Here is a 15,913-nt window from a genome sequence, read left to right on the forward strand (position 1 = left end):
TGATTATAAAAGACTTTGTCTGTGAGAAAACACAACAGTTGGAATAACCTTGATTATAAAAGACTTTGTCTGTGAGAAAACACAACAGTTGGAATAAACTTGATTATAAAAGACTTTGTCTGTGAGAAAACACAACAGTTGGAATAAACTTGATTATAAAAGACTTTGTCTGTGAGAGGGCGCAAGAAAATAACTGTTTATTATAAAACTCTTTGTGAGAGCACCAAAAAAAAAAACAGCTGGAAAAAATTGCTCATTATAAATAACTTTGTCAGAAAGGAAAAAACTCAACAGTTGGAACGACTCTGTGAGAAAGCAACAAAAATACAAGTTGAGAATAACTGTCTACAGTCTACAATTAAAATAAATGAATTTGTGAGAAAACAAAAGAAAAAGGAGTAGGAAAGAACTAGTGAAATCACCATCTAATTTTCTTCTTTTTTTTTTCTCTAAAAGTGATAACTTCAAATTTGCACAGACTTCCAGCGAAATGCTCAATTACCTACGAAGCTGAACATACGTTTAACACTTTGCAGTCACATGGCGCAACAATGTGACGGTGAAAATTCTCCGTACCGGTCACCTGGTGCAGTTCTGCACCAGGCCCGAGAAGTTTTATCGCAGTCACTCTCCTGGCTGGGTGACCAGATGGGGTATTTTGTACAGCTGGCTGTGTGACTGCAAAGTGTTATTAATGTTTGCAGCAGATGACGGAGGTGATAAGAGGAGACAAGATAAGATAAGATACATCTTTATTGTCCAGATCCTGGCACATTGGTTTGGTGTTGCACCACATGTACACAAACACACACACACACACATTCACACACACATTCACACACACATACACACACACATACACATTCACACACACACACACAGACACATACAAACACACACACACACACACACACACAAAAACACACACATGTATGCACACACACACACACGCACAAACACACATGTACACACACACACACACACACATGTACACACACACACACACACACACACACACACACACACACACACACGCACGCACACACACGCAGGCTTACAATCACATGCACAATATAAATGAGCAGCAATATAGACAGGGGAGGTAACTCACCGCGGTACATGACGTGGGAGTGCAGCAGGGGCTGGTACGTCTGGCGTCTGGCGGCAAGAGAGGGGAGATCACCCACGTGGCTCTGGCACAGTCGCAGCAGGCTCCGTAGCAGAATCTCACTGATGGTGGTGGTGATGTGGGAGGGAATGTTATGTTTTAGTCTTAGTAGAGGTTTTACAGTGCTCGCAACTGCATAAGGTCATATCAACACCAGAAGATTAGAGGTGTTACAAGAGAGTAATAAAAAAGAAGAAAGGGGGAGATAAGGACGATAGATGTTTGATAGGAAAGAAGAAGCAATTCACACCAGAGCACCCGCGAACCTCCCATGAGGGAATGTGTGTATGAGTATGTATGTGTGTTGGGAGGGGGGGTGGGGGTGTGCAAGATATTTCATTATGGTAACTTTGTTTAACAACACAAACATTTTAAAAATGTTATTGATATGTCTATCATTTATCATTTACGCTGTTTTCACAGAAATCTCTCTTAATCATAAAATGTGTACGCTTTATGAGATGTGGACCAACAGCCTTAAACACCAAATAAAAGAATTTTAAGATCACAGCTGAATTCCTTTGAATGGTACCAAAATGGCAGCCCTCTCTTTGCCCCCCCCCCCCCCCCCTCTGAAAGAAAAACCTGGGTGAAAACGCAGGCTTTTAACGCGGATAAAATAAAGTAAATTTTGATCTTAGGGAGGCAATTATTCTTATCATTATCATCTCGTCAGTCTCTTTCGGATCGAACAAGCCCGGCCAGATTTTTTTTCCCAGCCACTCGGAAAACCTACCTGGACTTGGTCGCTGTGATCCCGTAGGCCCGTTTGAACTTCCACAAGATCTTGTGCGGCGGAGCTTTCCGCTTCGGCAGGCGCGTCTCGTCTGTGTTCCAGCACTGAGACAGCATGATGAGTCTCTGGAGCAGCAAGTCCTACGCGAGACATGCGACCAAAAAGAAACAAAACACAAAAACCAAAAAAAAAATCACCAAAAATAAAAATAAAAATAATATTAATAAATCTATAAATCCCCCCCCCCCCCCCCAAAAAAAAACCCAAAAAAGTTTTTTTAAAAATAAACCAATCATATCAGCGCCGGTCGCGCGCCATCGGTCGGACTTAAGAAATCGCACTGGACTGGCTATTCTGTGAGCTACGAGGCCCAAAACAGATTTAACCTTATCCGTATGTCGAGTTTTACTATCGTATCCATACGACGTGGGGAACTCTGTGCGACCACTTAACCTTATCAGTACGTCACTTTTTACTGTCGTATCCGTACGACGTGGGGAACTCTGAGCGACCACTTAACCTTATCCGTTCGTCACGTTTTACTATCGTATCCATACGACGAGGGAAACTCTGTGCCACCACTTTCCGAAATGCAAAATCACTCGTTAATGCGATCCGTACGCTTTGCATAGCAGTCTGTCAAAAAGATTTTTGGAGAAATACTGAAAGTTTCAAAGAGATCTTCGCTCTAGAAGCATCCTAAAATATGAAGAATACAACCACAGGAGTACAAAATGATCCCAGGCGTAATGATACGGTTAAAAATAGATTTTGTTGGGGGTTTTTTGTTGGGTTTTTTTCTAATCTCTTGAAAGTTTGAAATTTTTGGTTTTATTCCATAAAAAAATAAACAACCTTTTCCCACTGTGTTTATTTTATTTCGATATTTTTAAGTGTGTATGGTTTAACGATACACATTGCTCAACTTAGGAGCCCGCTTTCTCATTTTTAAGTTTCCTCACCCTGCATCATTAAAATGTTCATATTTTCCGCAAATATTGTCCGATTGACTTTGTTATAATTACTTTTTGTTTGCTTTTTTCCTTTTGTTTTTTGATAGTTTCTTACAACAATATTAATTCAATTTGGTGGGCGCTGTGGTGAGGTCTGCGCCTTCTTTCCTATCAAGAATCTATTGTCCTTATCTCTCCTCCTTCTCTTCTTTGTGTGTTACTCTCTAGTGACACCTCTCAGCCAGGGCACTTATAGGACTTATTTGTGTTGCAAGTGCCATAAAACTCTTTTACTAAAACTTAAACAACTCTTTATCTCCAAGAGGGGGGGGGGGGGGTAAACCTACAATGCCGGAGCCCTTTTTTGGTGCTAAATCTAAAAATAATGACAAAAACGTCATTAAATTAAAGGGTCATTAAATCGAAACTAGCAAACCTATTTTGATAGTTCTTCATCTAATGAATGAACTTCCGGTATAAGAGACCTGTTTTCAGCAGATGCAGAAAAGTAACTAGATGTAGAAGTAGCCTTAAAGGAAAGTGCCCGAGCCCCTGTCAGCGGTTAAAACAGCACAGGGGTTCCGACTGTGAGCTGCTGGGAGCAGTTTGCCGAAGATAAAGAGTAAATTGTATCGCGACGCGGTGGAATCAGGATCTCGTCAATATTTGGGCATGTAGAGTTATTGTAATAATATTAAAGCTTGTTCATTTGTCTTGCTTTGGATGAAAAAAATATCCATGTATCTTGAATAGAAGTCGAGATATTTGCGAATGAAGGAGGTGGCGGGTCACCTGGTTTCAGAGATAAAATTAGTGAGAAAATGGCCACCAAAGTTTAGTAATTTCCTTAACTTGAGAATATGTAGAAACTGAAAATTTATAGTTTTTGGGCCTCGAATCAATGTTTTTCAGTAAAATCCACACAGAAATGAGTTCTTTAATGGGCATGAAAGGTGTTGAGCCAAAAAGCGAAAATTCGATAAAAATTCACAAACCTGTGGAAAAATGCCAGTTTCTCCACTCTGATTATTTTGACGAGCGCCTGATTTCACCGCGCTGCCTCATAATTCATAAAGAGACAGTAAAGCCTCTGGGAGTGGCTTGCCGGAGATAAAGAGTTAATTCGTAAAGAGACGGTAAAACTTGACTCACCCTGTCTGGCGTCGGCACAGCACCGACCAGTTCTTGGACGGCGGGCGGCAAACCTTCAAAGTGCTGGGCTTTGGCAATGAGACAGGCTTGTTTCATGCCTGTGGGGGTGGGGGAAGAGAGAGAGATAGAAAGTGAGAGAGGGTGTGTATACAAATCATGTGGCAATAGGCATGGAGGAGGGAGAGAGGGAGGGAGAGAAGGAGGGAGAGGGGGAGGGAGAGAGAGAGAGAAAGACAGACAGAAAGACAGAAAGAAAGAGAAGTAGGGAGAGAGAGAGACACAGAAAGAGAGAGAGAGAGAGAGAGAGAGAGAGAGAGAGAGAGAGAGAGAGAGAGAGAGAGAAAGAGAGAAAGAAAAAAGAGAAGTAAAGAGAGAGAGAGAGAGGAGAGAAGACAAACAAACAACAACAACAAAACTGAAAGAACAAAAGATATATTGATTACCTTTGTACAACTACACTTCATGATTGAACGAGAGTGAGAGAAAGAGAGGAGAAAAGATAAACCAAAAAAACCACCTAAAAACAACAAAAGAGATATATTGATTACCTTCGTACAACTGCACTTCACGGTTGAACTAGAGAGAGAGAGAGAGAGAGAGAGAGAGAGAGAGAGAAAGAGAGAGAGAGAGAGGGGGGGAAGAGGAGAGAAGACAAACAACAACAAAAACACAACTGAAAAAAAACCAACCAAACAGATATCCGTTACCTTCGTACAACTGCACCTCATGACTGAACGAGTACGCCGGCTCCGTCTTCCAGTCTGCTCGTTCTTCTGGCGGGACGGCCTCGGCCCACCGCAGGTCGTCGGCCACTGGTGGGCTCCACGGAACCGCTTTCCGTTTCAACAACTCTTTGGCATCAACAATCTCCACACCTTTTTGGGAATTAAGATAAGATAAGATAAGGAAAGATAAAGCTTTTGAGGAATTAAGATAAGATAAGAGAAGACAAGGGCTCCACGGCACCGCTTTCCGCCTCTTTGGCATCAACAATCTATACACCTTTTGGGGAATTATGATAAGATACAATAAGATATGATAAGACAAGACAAGATAAGATAAGATAAGATAAGATGAGATGAGATAAGATATTTTAAGTAAGAGTTCTACGGCACTTGCAACACAATAAGGTCAAATAAGTACCGAAGAATAAACTATGTGTAACAAGAGAGTAACATACACAAAAAAGGAGGTGAGATAAAGACGACAGATGTGTGATAGGAAAGAAGGAGCAAACCACACCAGAGCACCCGCTAACCACCCATTAAGATAAGGTAAGATAAGATAAGATAAGATAAGATAAGAGGCAAATTATGAATGTAAACACAGGAACCCTGTTCACAAATCACAGAGTGACTTAGATTTGGTAACGAAAAGTAGAAAATTCACACGCCCTACGCCAGCAGCACAAGGTGTCGTACAACAATACAAGCTGGAGAAATCTAAGACTTTAGAGCATTCACTGAAAAAAATATCCTCCAAAATACTCACAATTTTCCACACGAACAATTCTAAATTTATGAATCAATTTTCAACAAGTAAAAAGCATTTTGCTTGAGAAATATTGATCTTTGCATCTGTGTAGTTTATAGATTAGGTTAGATGGTAGAACCTATCTTTCAAATAGCTTTGGTATTACTACAAAAAAAACCACCAGGTCACCTTTCTGCACCAATGCTGGAGGAACTTTGACCGGCTGATCATTGAATTTGCCGTGTCGTTGCCACTGAATATTCCAGTTCCTCACGGTGACATCACGGATTCCCGCACAAAGCTTTCTGGTCAGTCTCATCCTTCCTCGGGATCTCACGTCAACTCACAGACCTCGGTTTAAAACTGGAAGCACTCTGTAGCAGGAAGAAAAAAAGCAGTTTTGTGCTTTTACTGATAACCCTACAAAAGTGACATGCAGTACACAGTTCTCGCACTAAAGTCTAGCAAGCACATAGTATAGCGAACTAACACAAAATTTGCAAAACAAGCACACAGCCAACAGATTCAGGTCCCCAATTATTTTACTTTTTTTGTGGGGGGGGGGGGGGGGGTTGGTTTGTTTGTTGTTTTGTTCATTGTGGGGGGGGGGGGGGGTTGGGGGGGGGGTCATTTTAAAAAACATGCAGCCTACATATAGCGAAACTTGCACACACTTAAATAAATAAGGAAAATATTTCCACATTCCACTGATTTCTCTACCGCTAGACAAAATAACAAAAGTTTTTCTTTCATTTAAAAAAGTCATACACCCTTGTGCCACCCACCCCACCCCCCACATTATAGAGGTGACACATACGCAGTGCTTAATAAAACATCTCTAAGTCTAAAGTCTATTACCATGACAACAAATTTCTGATCCCGCATAAATAATCTTCTCGCCCACGGCTACTAGTCAGGAAACAACTTTTGCAGGAAAGGTTAAAATGTCTTAAGGTCTAGAATTGAGACATTTTTTTGTCTTCTCAAAAGGGAAGTGAACTACAGTTGAACCAGTCTACCTACGCGGTCCCCTCTCCATAAATCCATTATCTGTACACTGATAGTCATTGTTCCGTGACACCCTTATGTTTGTCCTATTTTTTTTTCCGGTGAAAAAGCATTTTAGGTGCGTAAATTATTAGACTCAATATACAACAACAACATGTTCTTACTTGCGTTTGTAGCACATTATTAGACCCAATATACAACAATAACATGTTAATTGAATAGACACTTGGCGCGAGTAAATTATCAATTGTTGGTTTTTGGAGGGTTTTTTAGTATGGGTTTTACGGCACTTGCAACACAATAAGGTAATGTATGTGCCGAAGATTAGAGGTGTTACAAAAGAGTAACAAACACAAAAAAAGAAGGAGGGGAGATAAGGATGATAGGCGTTTGATAGGAAAGAAGGAGCAAACCACACCAGAGCACCCGCCAACCGCCCACAGTTGTTGTTCATCAGCAACACTTTGTGGACCCGGACGATCCAGACATCCACACCGGACATGCGGAGAACATGATGTGGATGCGCGCTAAACGAACATTGCGCAGACAGTTCGGCACATCGCGTCATCTCTTTCCATCCTATTCTTCATAAGCTTTTAGCGTCATTTTTATTATAGTTGTTCTGTGCCTACGTCTGAATGAAGACAGTCTGTGTGTGTGTGTGTGTGTGTGTGTGTGTGTGTGTGTGTGTGTGTGTGTGCGTGCGTGCGTGCGTGCGTGCGTGTGTGCGTGTGATGTATGTGTGTGTGTGTGTGTGTGTGTGTGTGTGTGTGTGTGTGTGTGTGTGTGTGTGTGCATAAATATATATTGCATGAGAAAAAAGGAAGTAGTAAGAAAGGTTTGGAAAATGGGTATTCCAATGTAAAGCCAATAAAGCTACTTTTTATGGAAATGCACTATATAATGTTGTATATATATTATTATTATCTCCATGAATTCGTTTTTCGCAACAGGTTTCGTGACAAGGATATGTTTCTTGTGGTCATGCTAAGCCTAAGGACTATGGCTAACAATATCCCCTATAAATAAGCTACAAACGCAAGTGCCACAAACAAACACAAGTATTAACATGTTATTGATGTTAAGCTTTAGTTTTAGTAGAGGTTTTACGGCGCTTGCAACTGTATAAGGTCATATGAACACCAGAAGATTAGAGGTGTTGCAAGAGAGTGACAAACACAAAAAAGAAGAATGGGAGATAACTTGGACGATAGGTGTTAGGAAAGAAGAAGCAAACCACACCAGAGCACCCGCCAACCACCCACTATAGTTTGGGTCTAATAATGTTCTACAAAAGCAAGCAAAAACGTGCGATTGTTGTACATTGAGTCTAATAATTTACGCGCCTAAAAAGCACTTTTATCTTTTTTCCTGTCCAACAAAGATCTAGCTTACGGTCAGTCATTCTTGACAAAGTCCAGCCTCAAAATTAGAATATAATAACTGTCCCTTTATATAAAATCAAAGTACTTTAGTACTGCTAGCCTGCCAGGCTAGCCGTACTTAGATCTAGGTTTGGCCCTATTGACCGAAGCCTGTTGAGTACACAGGCCTCATTAGATCTAGATCTAACAATTATTCAGGTTTCAAATACACATGCATGTCAGTAAGGCACCTTTTGGTTTCGTCTGAAATGCACTTGTTACGGTATTGCAAACAAAAATGTTATTTACAATTCAGCCATCGTTATTAAGTACGGCTAGCCTGTCAGTCTAGCCGTACCTATTTTAGGCCCTATTAGAAACCTGTTGAGTACACAGGTCTCATTAGTATTTATTCAGGTTTATAAATACATGCACTGTCAGTAAGGCACCCTTTGGTTTATTCTCAAATACAAATACCTTAGGTATTGCAAACTAAAAAATGTTTTACAATTCAGTAGGCCTATTTTTTGCTGTTTGTCAGACTAGCCATTTATATAAGTGCGGCTAGCCTGCCAGTCCAGCCGTCAATAATTATGGCTAGCCTCTTCCATATAAATAAATATCTCTGCCAATCTGTCCTCAGACTGAGAAAGTAAAAAAAAACATTGTTCATTCAACCAATGCAAAATTGAGCAGCTGGACTTATCACTTGGCTTGACATTATTCATTTAAAATCTCCACAAGAGTATTCAGTGACGTGCAAGTGTGAAAGTCTAATGAACTGAGCACATACACATTGCAACTGCCCACACTCCACACCTTAGAAACAGTTAGTGATAACACACTGCCGCTGACCTCAGTAAACGTTATGCAGTCATAATAATATGACAGTCTTACAGTGGCCATCAGCAGCTGTTTTTTTGTGGGGGTTTTTTCATTTGCTTGTTTTAATTTGTGACTGAACACTAGATTCTACACAATCTGTTCCCGAGGTTTTATGCACCCCACATACTTTAGCAAAATTTGATCATTTTTAGCATAATTTCTGATTATTTTCCTTTATCATTCTTTGTTAAAATTAGCAGAATCACATAATTTCACATTTTTGGGCTCAGTTTGCATAATTTCAGAATTTTTTTTTGCATAAAAACACAATGGGTATTTGAGTCTGTTTACAGAATTTTTCAACAACAAAAAATTTTACATAACAATTTCGATGGAAATAAAATGGAACTGGAAATATTAAAATTAAGATTTCAGATTTTAACCCTCTTTGGGCGATGAGTTTTGTATCATTTTGCTTGACTTTCTGACATGAATCTGGCAATTACTAATGGTTGCTACTAAATCTAGATCTACTTTCCCTTTGAACTTTCTTTTCTTTGTTGAGGCAAAACGGCGCGTAGTATGTCGTGAATGGAAGCTTTTGTTTGTGAAAGTGAACCTGTTGATACGATGGCAGATGACGGAAATACACCACAAGAATCGGTCAGAGACAGTTGCGACCCTATCCTATATATTCTAGATCTAGTCTAGTGATGATGTTATTTCAAAAGTTTTTTTAAAAATTTATTTGCATGAAAATATGCAAAGAACTGAAGGAAGAGACTAATATTAGGTGTGTTGTTGTTTGCAGTGGTTGAAAGGCTTTAAATCTAGATCTAGACATCTAGAAGATGGATTGTGGCTTGCATGAGAGAGTGATGAAACTAAATTCTAGATCTAGAAATCACAATGAACTAGATCTAGATCTAGATCTAGATCTAGAATGGATTTTTATTGTGTGTATTTAAACCTTTTGGTCTTAGAATGGTTCTAGAAATAGATTTTAAAATGTGATCTTGATTTGTAGGAGTAGAATAAGAAAAAAAGAGGTGCCTTCATGTAATGTTGGATTAGGCTAGATGTCACAAGTGTTATTCACTTTACCATAATGAAAAAGGAGCACATCAAGGACAAGAAAACGTGAGTGTAAAACTATTTTTTGGTTCTACCAGTTCCCATACATACATGTTTGTTTCATGCATGCATGCCAAACTATTGTTTTAGGCCCATGTTACTGCGCCCAAGCAATTTTTTTTCAGTTCTGAAGTTTTATATTTTTACAAATAGGTATTATCCGGCGCTGCGCCGGTCAATAGATCGGAAGCTATTCTCCGGCGCTGCACCACTTGTCTATAAATTAATTATTATTTGTCGGCGCAGATTTGGAGATACAATGACTAAGCCTTGAGTAAGTCTACCTTTCATTAGCCTATATTTATATACATATATATATATATATTTATTTTATTCATTTTTGGGCCGCCCAGTTGCTTATTTTAAAATAATGATTGTTTCTTTATTGAACAAAACTGATTTTGAATCTAAAATCTTGTCTAGATCTAGCCATACTAAAGCTTGATGTTTAACTTATTTATTGTGTGTGTAATTTTTGGTAAATTTAATGGAAGTGCCCATTTGCAACACCGCATTGCCATTAGCACCAGTGCTAAATAAAACGCAGTGTGTTAAATATAAGGCTTAATCTACGCTTCGTTGTTGGAAGTTCTGATGGCCGAATCGAGAGCGCGTCTGCGTTTGAACCATTTTTTTTATGAGCGTGGGTACGAATCCCGGTCCAGGAAGTTGTTTTTTTTTTGTCTTCTTCTCCTCTTCCCGACTGACTTGGAACATCACCTTTTCCACATAATTATAACTTGTTGCTTTGTAGTGTTTTAAGTAGATCAAGATCTAGTGATGAAGCATGCCACATTCTGGTATTGTCCGCAAGAGGAGCTTTTACCTACAAAGTAGATCTAGATCTAGATCTGTACTTTTCCTTTTACCAATTCAGGCCTGGTTAATAAGTTCAATAGTGGTCTGTGAGTCTAATAATTTTTTTAAAATAATTTTTGGCTCAGGAGAAGAAAAAAACCAACCTTCCGGGACCGGGATTTGATGCCATGTTTGGAAGCACTGAACATTAGAGAATGTATACAGCTTTAACATACGTTCTCTAGGCCTAACGTTACAGAATGTAAATCTAGACACTACCCCCTCTGCTAATTTAAACGCAGAAGCCTAGAAATCTAGATCAGGCGACATCATGTGTGATGGCAAAATATAAAGTGCACGCAGATATAGATCTAATAATTATTTTTAGGTATTGTATGAAGAGACTGCCGACAGGAAATGGTGCTTAGACCGAGTTGCACCGTCTTGTTATTATCCAAGCGTCTTTTGACCTACTTTCTCAAACTCAAATGATTAGATCTACCCAACATTGATTGGAATAAGACAACGTCATAAAAAAGGAGTCAAATTCTAGATCTAGAATCCAGAAGGCTGATCAAGAAACTAAGACGAAGAAAGCTTCCACAATTCAGGCAAAACTACAATATTATTAGATCTCTATGTAGAAACGATGGCTACTAGGCTAGATCTAGATCTAGATCTAGTACTGGCGTTTCAAATAGCATGGGACCTGGCCTAATCAGAATGCAGCGTTTCAAATAGCATCCAAGCTATTCAGAACGCGCCGTTGCAAAAGCGCCTGCCAACTTTAACTGATTTCTCTACCTCAGTGCTTTCTTGTCGTATCTCCATTTTTGTAAACAGTGAAAATGTGACTTCCTCTTAAGCTCGCTGTAGGGGCTCTCGTGGCATATTCTAGATCTAGAAATCTAGACCTAGATATAGAAATAGATTAGATCTAGATCTAGATCTAGATCTAGATAATCTAGATCTAGAGTAATATTACCTGTTCGGTCAAAATAAGGACGAAAACAGGCACGTCCACTTTAAAGCTTTATATCTCCTATCTGCCTTGCCCTAGATAAAAACCGAAACCAGCTACAGGAAGTCATGTGATTGGATGACCCCAGGAATGACCTGTTTCAGCTTGTTCTCATGTTTGAGGCCCTTACTGGGTGCAAAAGTGACGCCCGATTTATTTATGAGTTCGGTCGCATTTTTTTGGTTTTCTCATGGATTCGGGCAGTATTTTGACATTCGGTCATTTTCAATTATCATCACATTTGTTTCTTTGCAAGCTTAATAACATGATTTCTAATGTTTGTTATCAACACTTGGACACAATGATAGTTTGTCTATTTAAGTGGTATTCATCATTTATAGCTATTTTAATGAGTATGTATCTGACCCACTCTACTACGTGGTATCTGACTCTACTACACTGGCATCTGGCTCACTCAACTACACTGGATCTGACTCGGCTACACTGATATCCGACTGTATTACACACTGGTATCTGACTCTATTACACTAGTGTCTGACTGAGTTAATATGCTGTATTTGGCTCTACTATTATTTAAATTATGCACAAATTCTTTATTCTTTGTTATATAACCATTGGCTCTATATTATCTTATGTGCCCGAAGGATGAGAAACTACGGATTTTATGTTACAATCCGGGCACCCCCCCTTTGGGCAAAAACGGCGAGACTAAACGGCAAATTCTCTTTCATCCTTGACAGGGCCTCATATGCAAATAACTCTCCAGCCTTCAGAGTCTACCAAAACGTAGAATCTAGGTCACAGGCTCCTTCATCCACAACCAATGTTAACGGGGAAAGAGCTTCACGCTGTTTTGCTCAGTTGATGAAGAAAAAGCTGTCTTAAGGACTATTTTTAGCAAAATATCGCCGTAACTGTTGTTTCAACGAAAGTAAGGGAGGTTGCTTTAGGTTTGTGTGCCACTCTTTTGGGGCTAGATTTGAAAACAAAGTTTTAAACGATCTTTTTGTACTCCAGTGCCCGACAGCAAAAAAAAAACATGCAGCCCGAACCGGTACGATTACTCTAGAAGTTAAGGTGTTCGCCTCTCATTCAAAGGTCATGGGTACGAATCCAGGTAGCGATGGAAAAATGTTCTGAAATTGTCTCCTTTCCTGCTCTCTAGCAATATTCTGTCATCTGCTTTCATCTCCACATTCTACACCCACCCCTTCACCTCCTTTTCCCCCCCCCCCTCTGCGCTCCTGACTCTTTCTGCAGCCTTTCTACTGCTTCTCCTTGGCTGCTTCTTACTTGCTGACTGCTGTCTTTCAGCCACACCCCTGATCTTCTGGTAGGACAAGCGCGAAAAATCTCGGAGGTCCCGTGTGCAAGTTGCGTGTATGTTAAACATCCCTTGGTGGTCCAAAATCGATAAGGGTAGACTTCGGCCACCACCCAAGTAAAATTAAACGCGAGAAAGTTAAAACAATTGTACCTAGAGATCTAGATCTAATCTAGATTCTAAGTTGCTGCGATTTTGTAGTTTCGTTCGTTAAAGTCAAGCTGACCTAAAAAAAACATGGAGGTGGGGGGTTCATGGTTTTATCCTAATTTGATGTTTTGCAGTTAGGTTGCATCCCTGCTCTTTGTGTAGCCTAATTCAAATAGTATTTGGTCTTCAAGACTTCTGGATTTCTTCTCTGGATGTAAACAAATGGATCGTGGACTAGTTTAACGAACGGAACAAGATCACCTAAAAAGTTGCTACTTGTGATGAATGACACTGTTAGGGGTGTCAGTCTGTTAGTAACAATTTCAACCATTTGCAGTATTAGTTTGATTAGTTTAGTGAATGTAACAATAAACGTCACTGCCAGACTCAGTGCGTCCAGTGTTTTAGTGTCCGCGCAGTGTTAGCAGACGACAAAAGTTTAAAGGAGGCAGAGGGTGGACCGGGCCCCGGTGCCTCAGCCTTATCATTAGAATTAGAAGAACTTACAAACAGGGTTAAAACTGGCTTGACATAACTAAACCTCACAAAAACAGAGATCAAAACGTTGCATACCTTTTAAAAATGTCCTTCCTCTCGGTAGCTAAGAATTACTGGCCTAGACCAAACGGATGTCAATGTTTCCAATATCCAGCCAATATCACCTACAAACCCTACAAGCAAGTCGCCATGTTTATTCCAGATAGGGAGCGTTCGTTGTATAGACTATTAGAAACTAGATTGTATCACAGATTAGAATGTAACTCATAATAAAATTCAAAAAATGTTTTGCTATATAATAAGTGAGTCATTATTTAATATTTGAATTTCTGAAATATAGATGGATAGCCATAAAATACTACTAAATTAAAACTTATATTTAAAAAATTGTAACACAAACGAAGGATCACTCAATGAAAATCCGAAACATTGACCATGGGAAACAACTCTCATCAGGTAGATCTATTTCGTTGTTCGTTGAAGTCGCCTTTTACTTTGGATTGATGGCAATGAAACTATTTCATTATTTGTTTATCTGTCTATCTGTTTATTTATTTATTTACTTATTCATTAATTAATTTATTTATTATGTATTTATTCATTTATGTCAAGCAACACCTCTATTTTTCAGCACTTCTATGTCCTAACTGTTTTGCAAGTACAATAAATTCTATCTCTAATTAAAACTTAATTATAAAACTAACAACCACCCCCCCCCCCCAAGAAAACTAATTTGATTGACGAGCCACCAAAGACAATAACGGACAGTTGCCAGCAGCATTAGCGTGTTTGTAACCAGTAACACGGGTTGTATTGGTGTGATAATAATGTGTATTATTATACACTGGCGTCTGTGGTGTAGTGGTCAGATGCTTTGCTGTTGCATGCAGGAGACTCCAGTTTGATTCCCGAGTGGGGAAAAGTTTTATCGAGTGTCTCGGTTTTTCCGCTTGAATGTAGTATTCCTCTCACCCTGGGTTGGCAACTATATATATATATATATATATATATATATATATATATATATATATATGTAGGCTTATTATGTGAAATCAATGAAATCACTGTGTGTGGGTATTTATGATTCCCTTAAACCCAACTTTTACTACTTCTATTAAATTTGTTCCTTTGCTTTCTTCAGCGAGTACGGTCATACTAACTTTTAATTTTAATACCTAGAATAAATCGTACTGTGAACTAGACCACATTTCTTGTCATCCCATTCAGAGAACTTTCAGCAACGTTATGCTCTTCGCCGTCGCAGCAAGCAAAACACAGGAGTTCAATTCCGACACGGAGAAGTTTGCGTTAAAATTGGGAAAGTCCAAGTCGCTGTTCTTCTTGGACGTTGTAATCCATTCAGCCCGAGGTGGCCCTAACAGCCAGTGTTGAATCAGACTGCTTTCGTAATTACCTAAATTATGTTGAAAGGGGCATAAAACATTTACCGTACACTCAATCAGACCAATCATGGGACAGCAAATAAACTCTTTTTAAAGAGGTTTAGATTTTTTTGGTCTTTCGTTTGTCACAGCTGTGAAAAATACAGGCGCAAAAAAATAAGCATTGCTGTTATGATACAAATAGATCTATACAACAAAACAGAACAAAATAGAGAGGGGGGGGGGGGGGGGAAGCACCATATAGTAAAACAAAAGGGAAAAACTAAAATATACAAAAACCGTTGAAAGTTTTAGAGATTTTTTTTTTATTTCTTTAAAGAAATATTTTACAGCTAACATAATTTTTTTCACAAGATCTTGCTCTTGAAATGTGATCTTTCCACTCATGATTCAGATCGAGGCTGGAATACGCTGTGGCTAATTTAGGGATGACAGCGTGACGTCATCAAGTTGTTGACAATCCAGAGAGAAATATCGAAAACTAAGACCTAAATTTTTGGACGTCATTAAGTATAAACAATACATGGATATATCCTTTTATTTAGATCTGTACCATGATTCTAAGTCACGAAGTAAGCAATTTTTAAAGCTTATTTTTAAAACAGTCAGCTTTTAATGCAAGCAGAGACAGGGTAAGCCATAGTTCAGACCATATGTGAGGCAGCGTGGTGGAATCAGGCTCTCGTCAATTTTTGGGCATGTGGAGTTATTGGTATCATCTTAAAGCTTGTTCACTTGTCTAAATTTGGATGCAAAAAATATACATTTATCTTGAATACAAGTCGAGATCTTTGCAAAAGAAGGAGATGGGGGTCACTTGTTTTCATATGTAAAATTAGTGAGAAAATGGCCGCCAAAGATTAGTTATTTCCTTAGCTTAAGAGTCCGTGGTCACTGAATATTTACATTTGTTATGCCTTTAATCAACGTTTTTCAGAAAAATCT

General features: G+C 39.1%; 1 protein-coding gene across 1 annotated transcript; it reads right to left on the reverse strand.

Moving 5' to 3' along the window:
* Positions 1-1,111: 1,111 nt before the first annotated feature.
* LOC106011061 (39S ribosomal protein L37, mitochondrial) lies at positions 1,112-13,906 on the reverse strand (the record flags this gene model as incomplete). The annotated part of the gene is given in 6 exon segments (XM_013079366.2): positions 1,112-1,230; positions 1,905-2,044; positions 4,010-4,107; positions 4,717-4,884; positions 5,672-5,856; positions 13,641-13,906. Coding segments are annotated over 5 exon segments (655 nt in total), but the record flags the coding sequence as incomplete, so codon positions are not given.
* Between the last annotated feature and the right edge of the window lie 2,007 nt (positions 13,907-15,913).

The sequence above is a fragment of the Aplysia californica genome, unplaced genomic scaffold (assembly GCF_000002075.1).
Source record: "Aplysia californica isolate F4 #8 unplaced genomic scaffold, AplCal3.0 scaffold00049, whole genome shotgun sequence".
Taxonomy (NCBI): Eukaryota; Metazoa; Mollusca; class Gastropoda; order Aplysiida; family Aplysiidae; genus Aplysia; species Aplysia californica.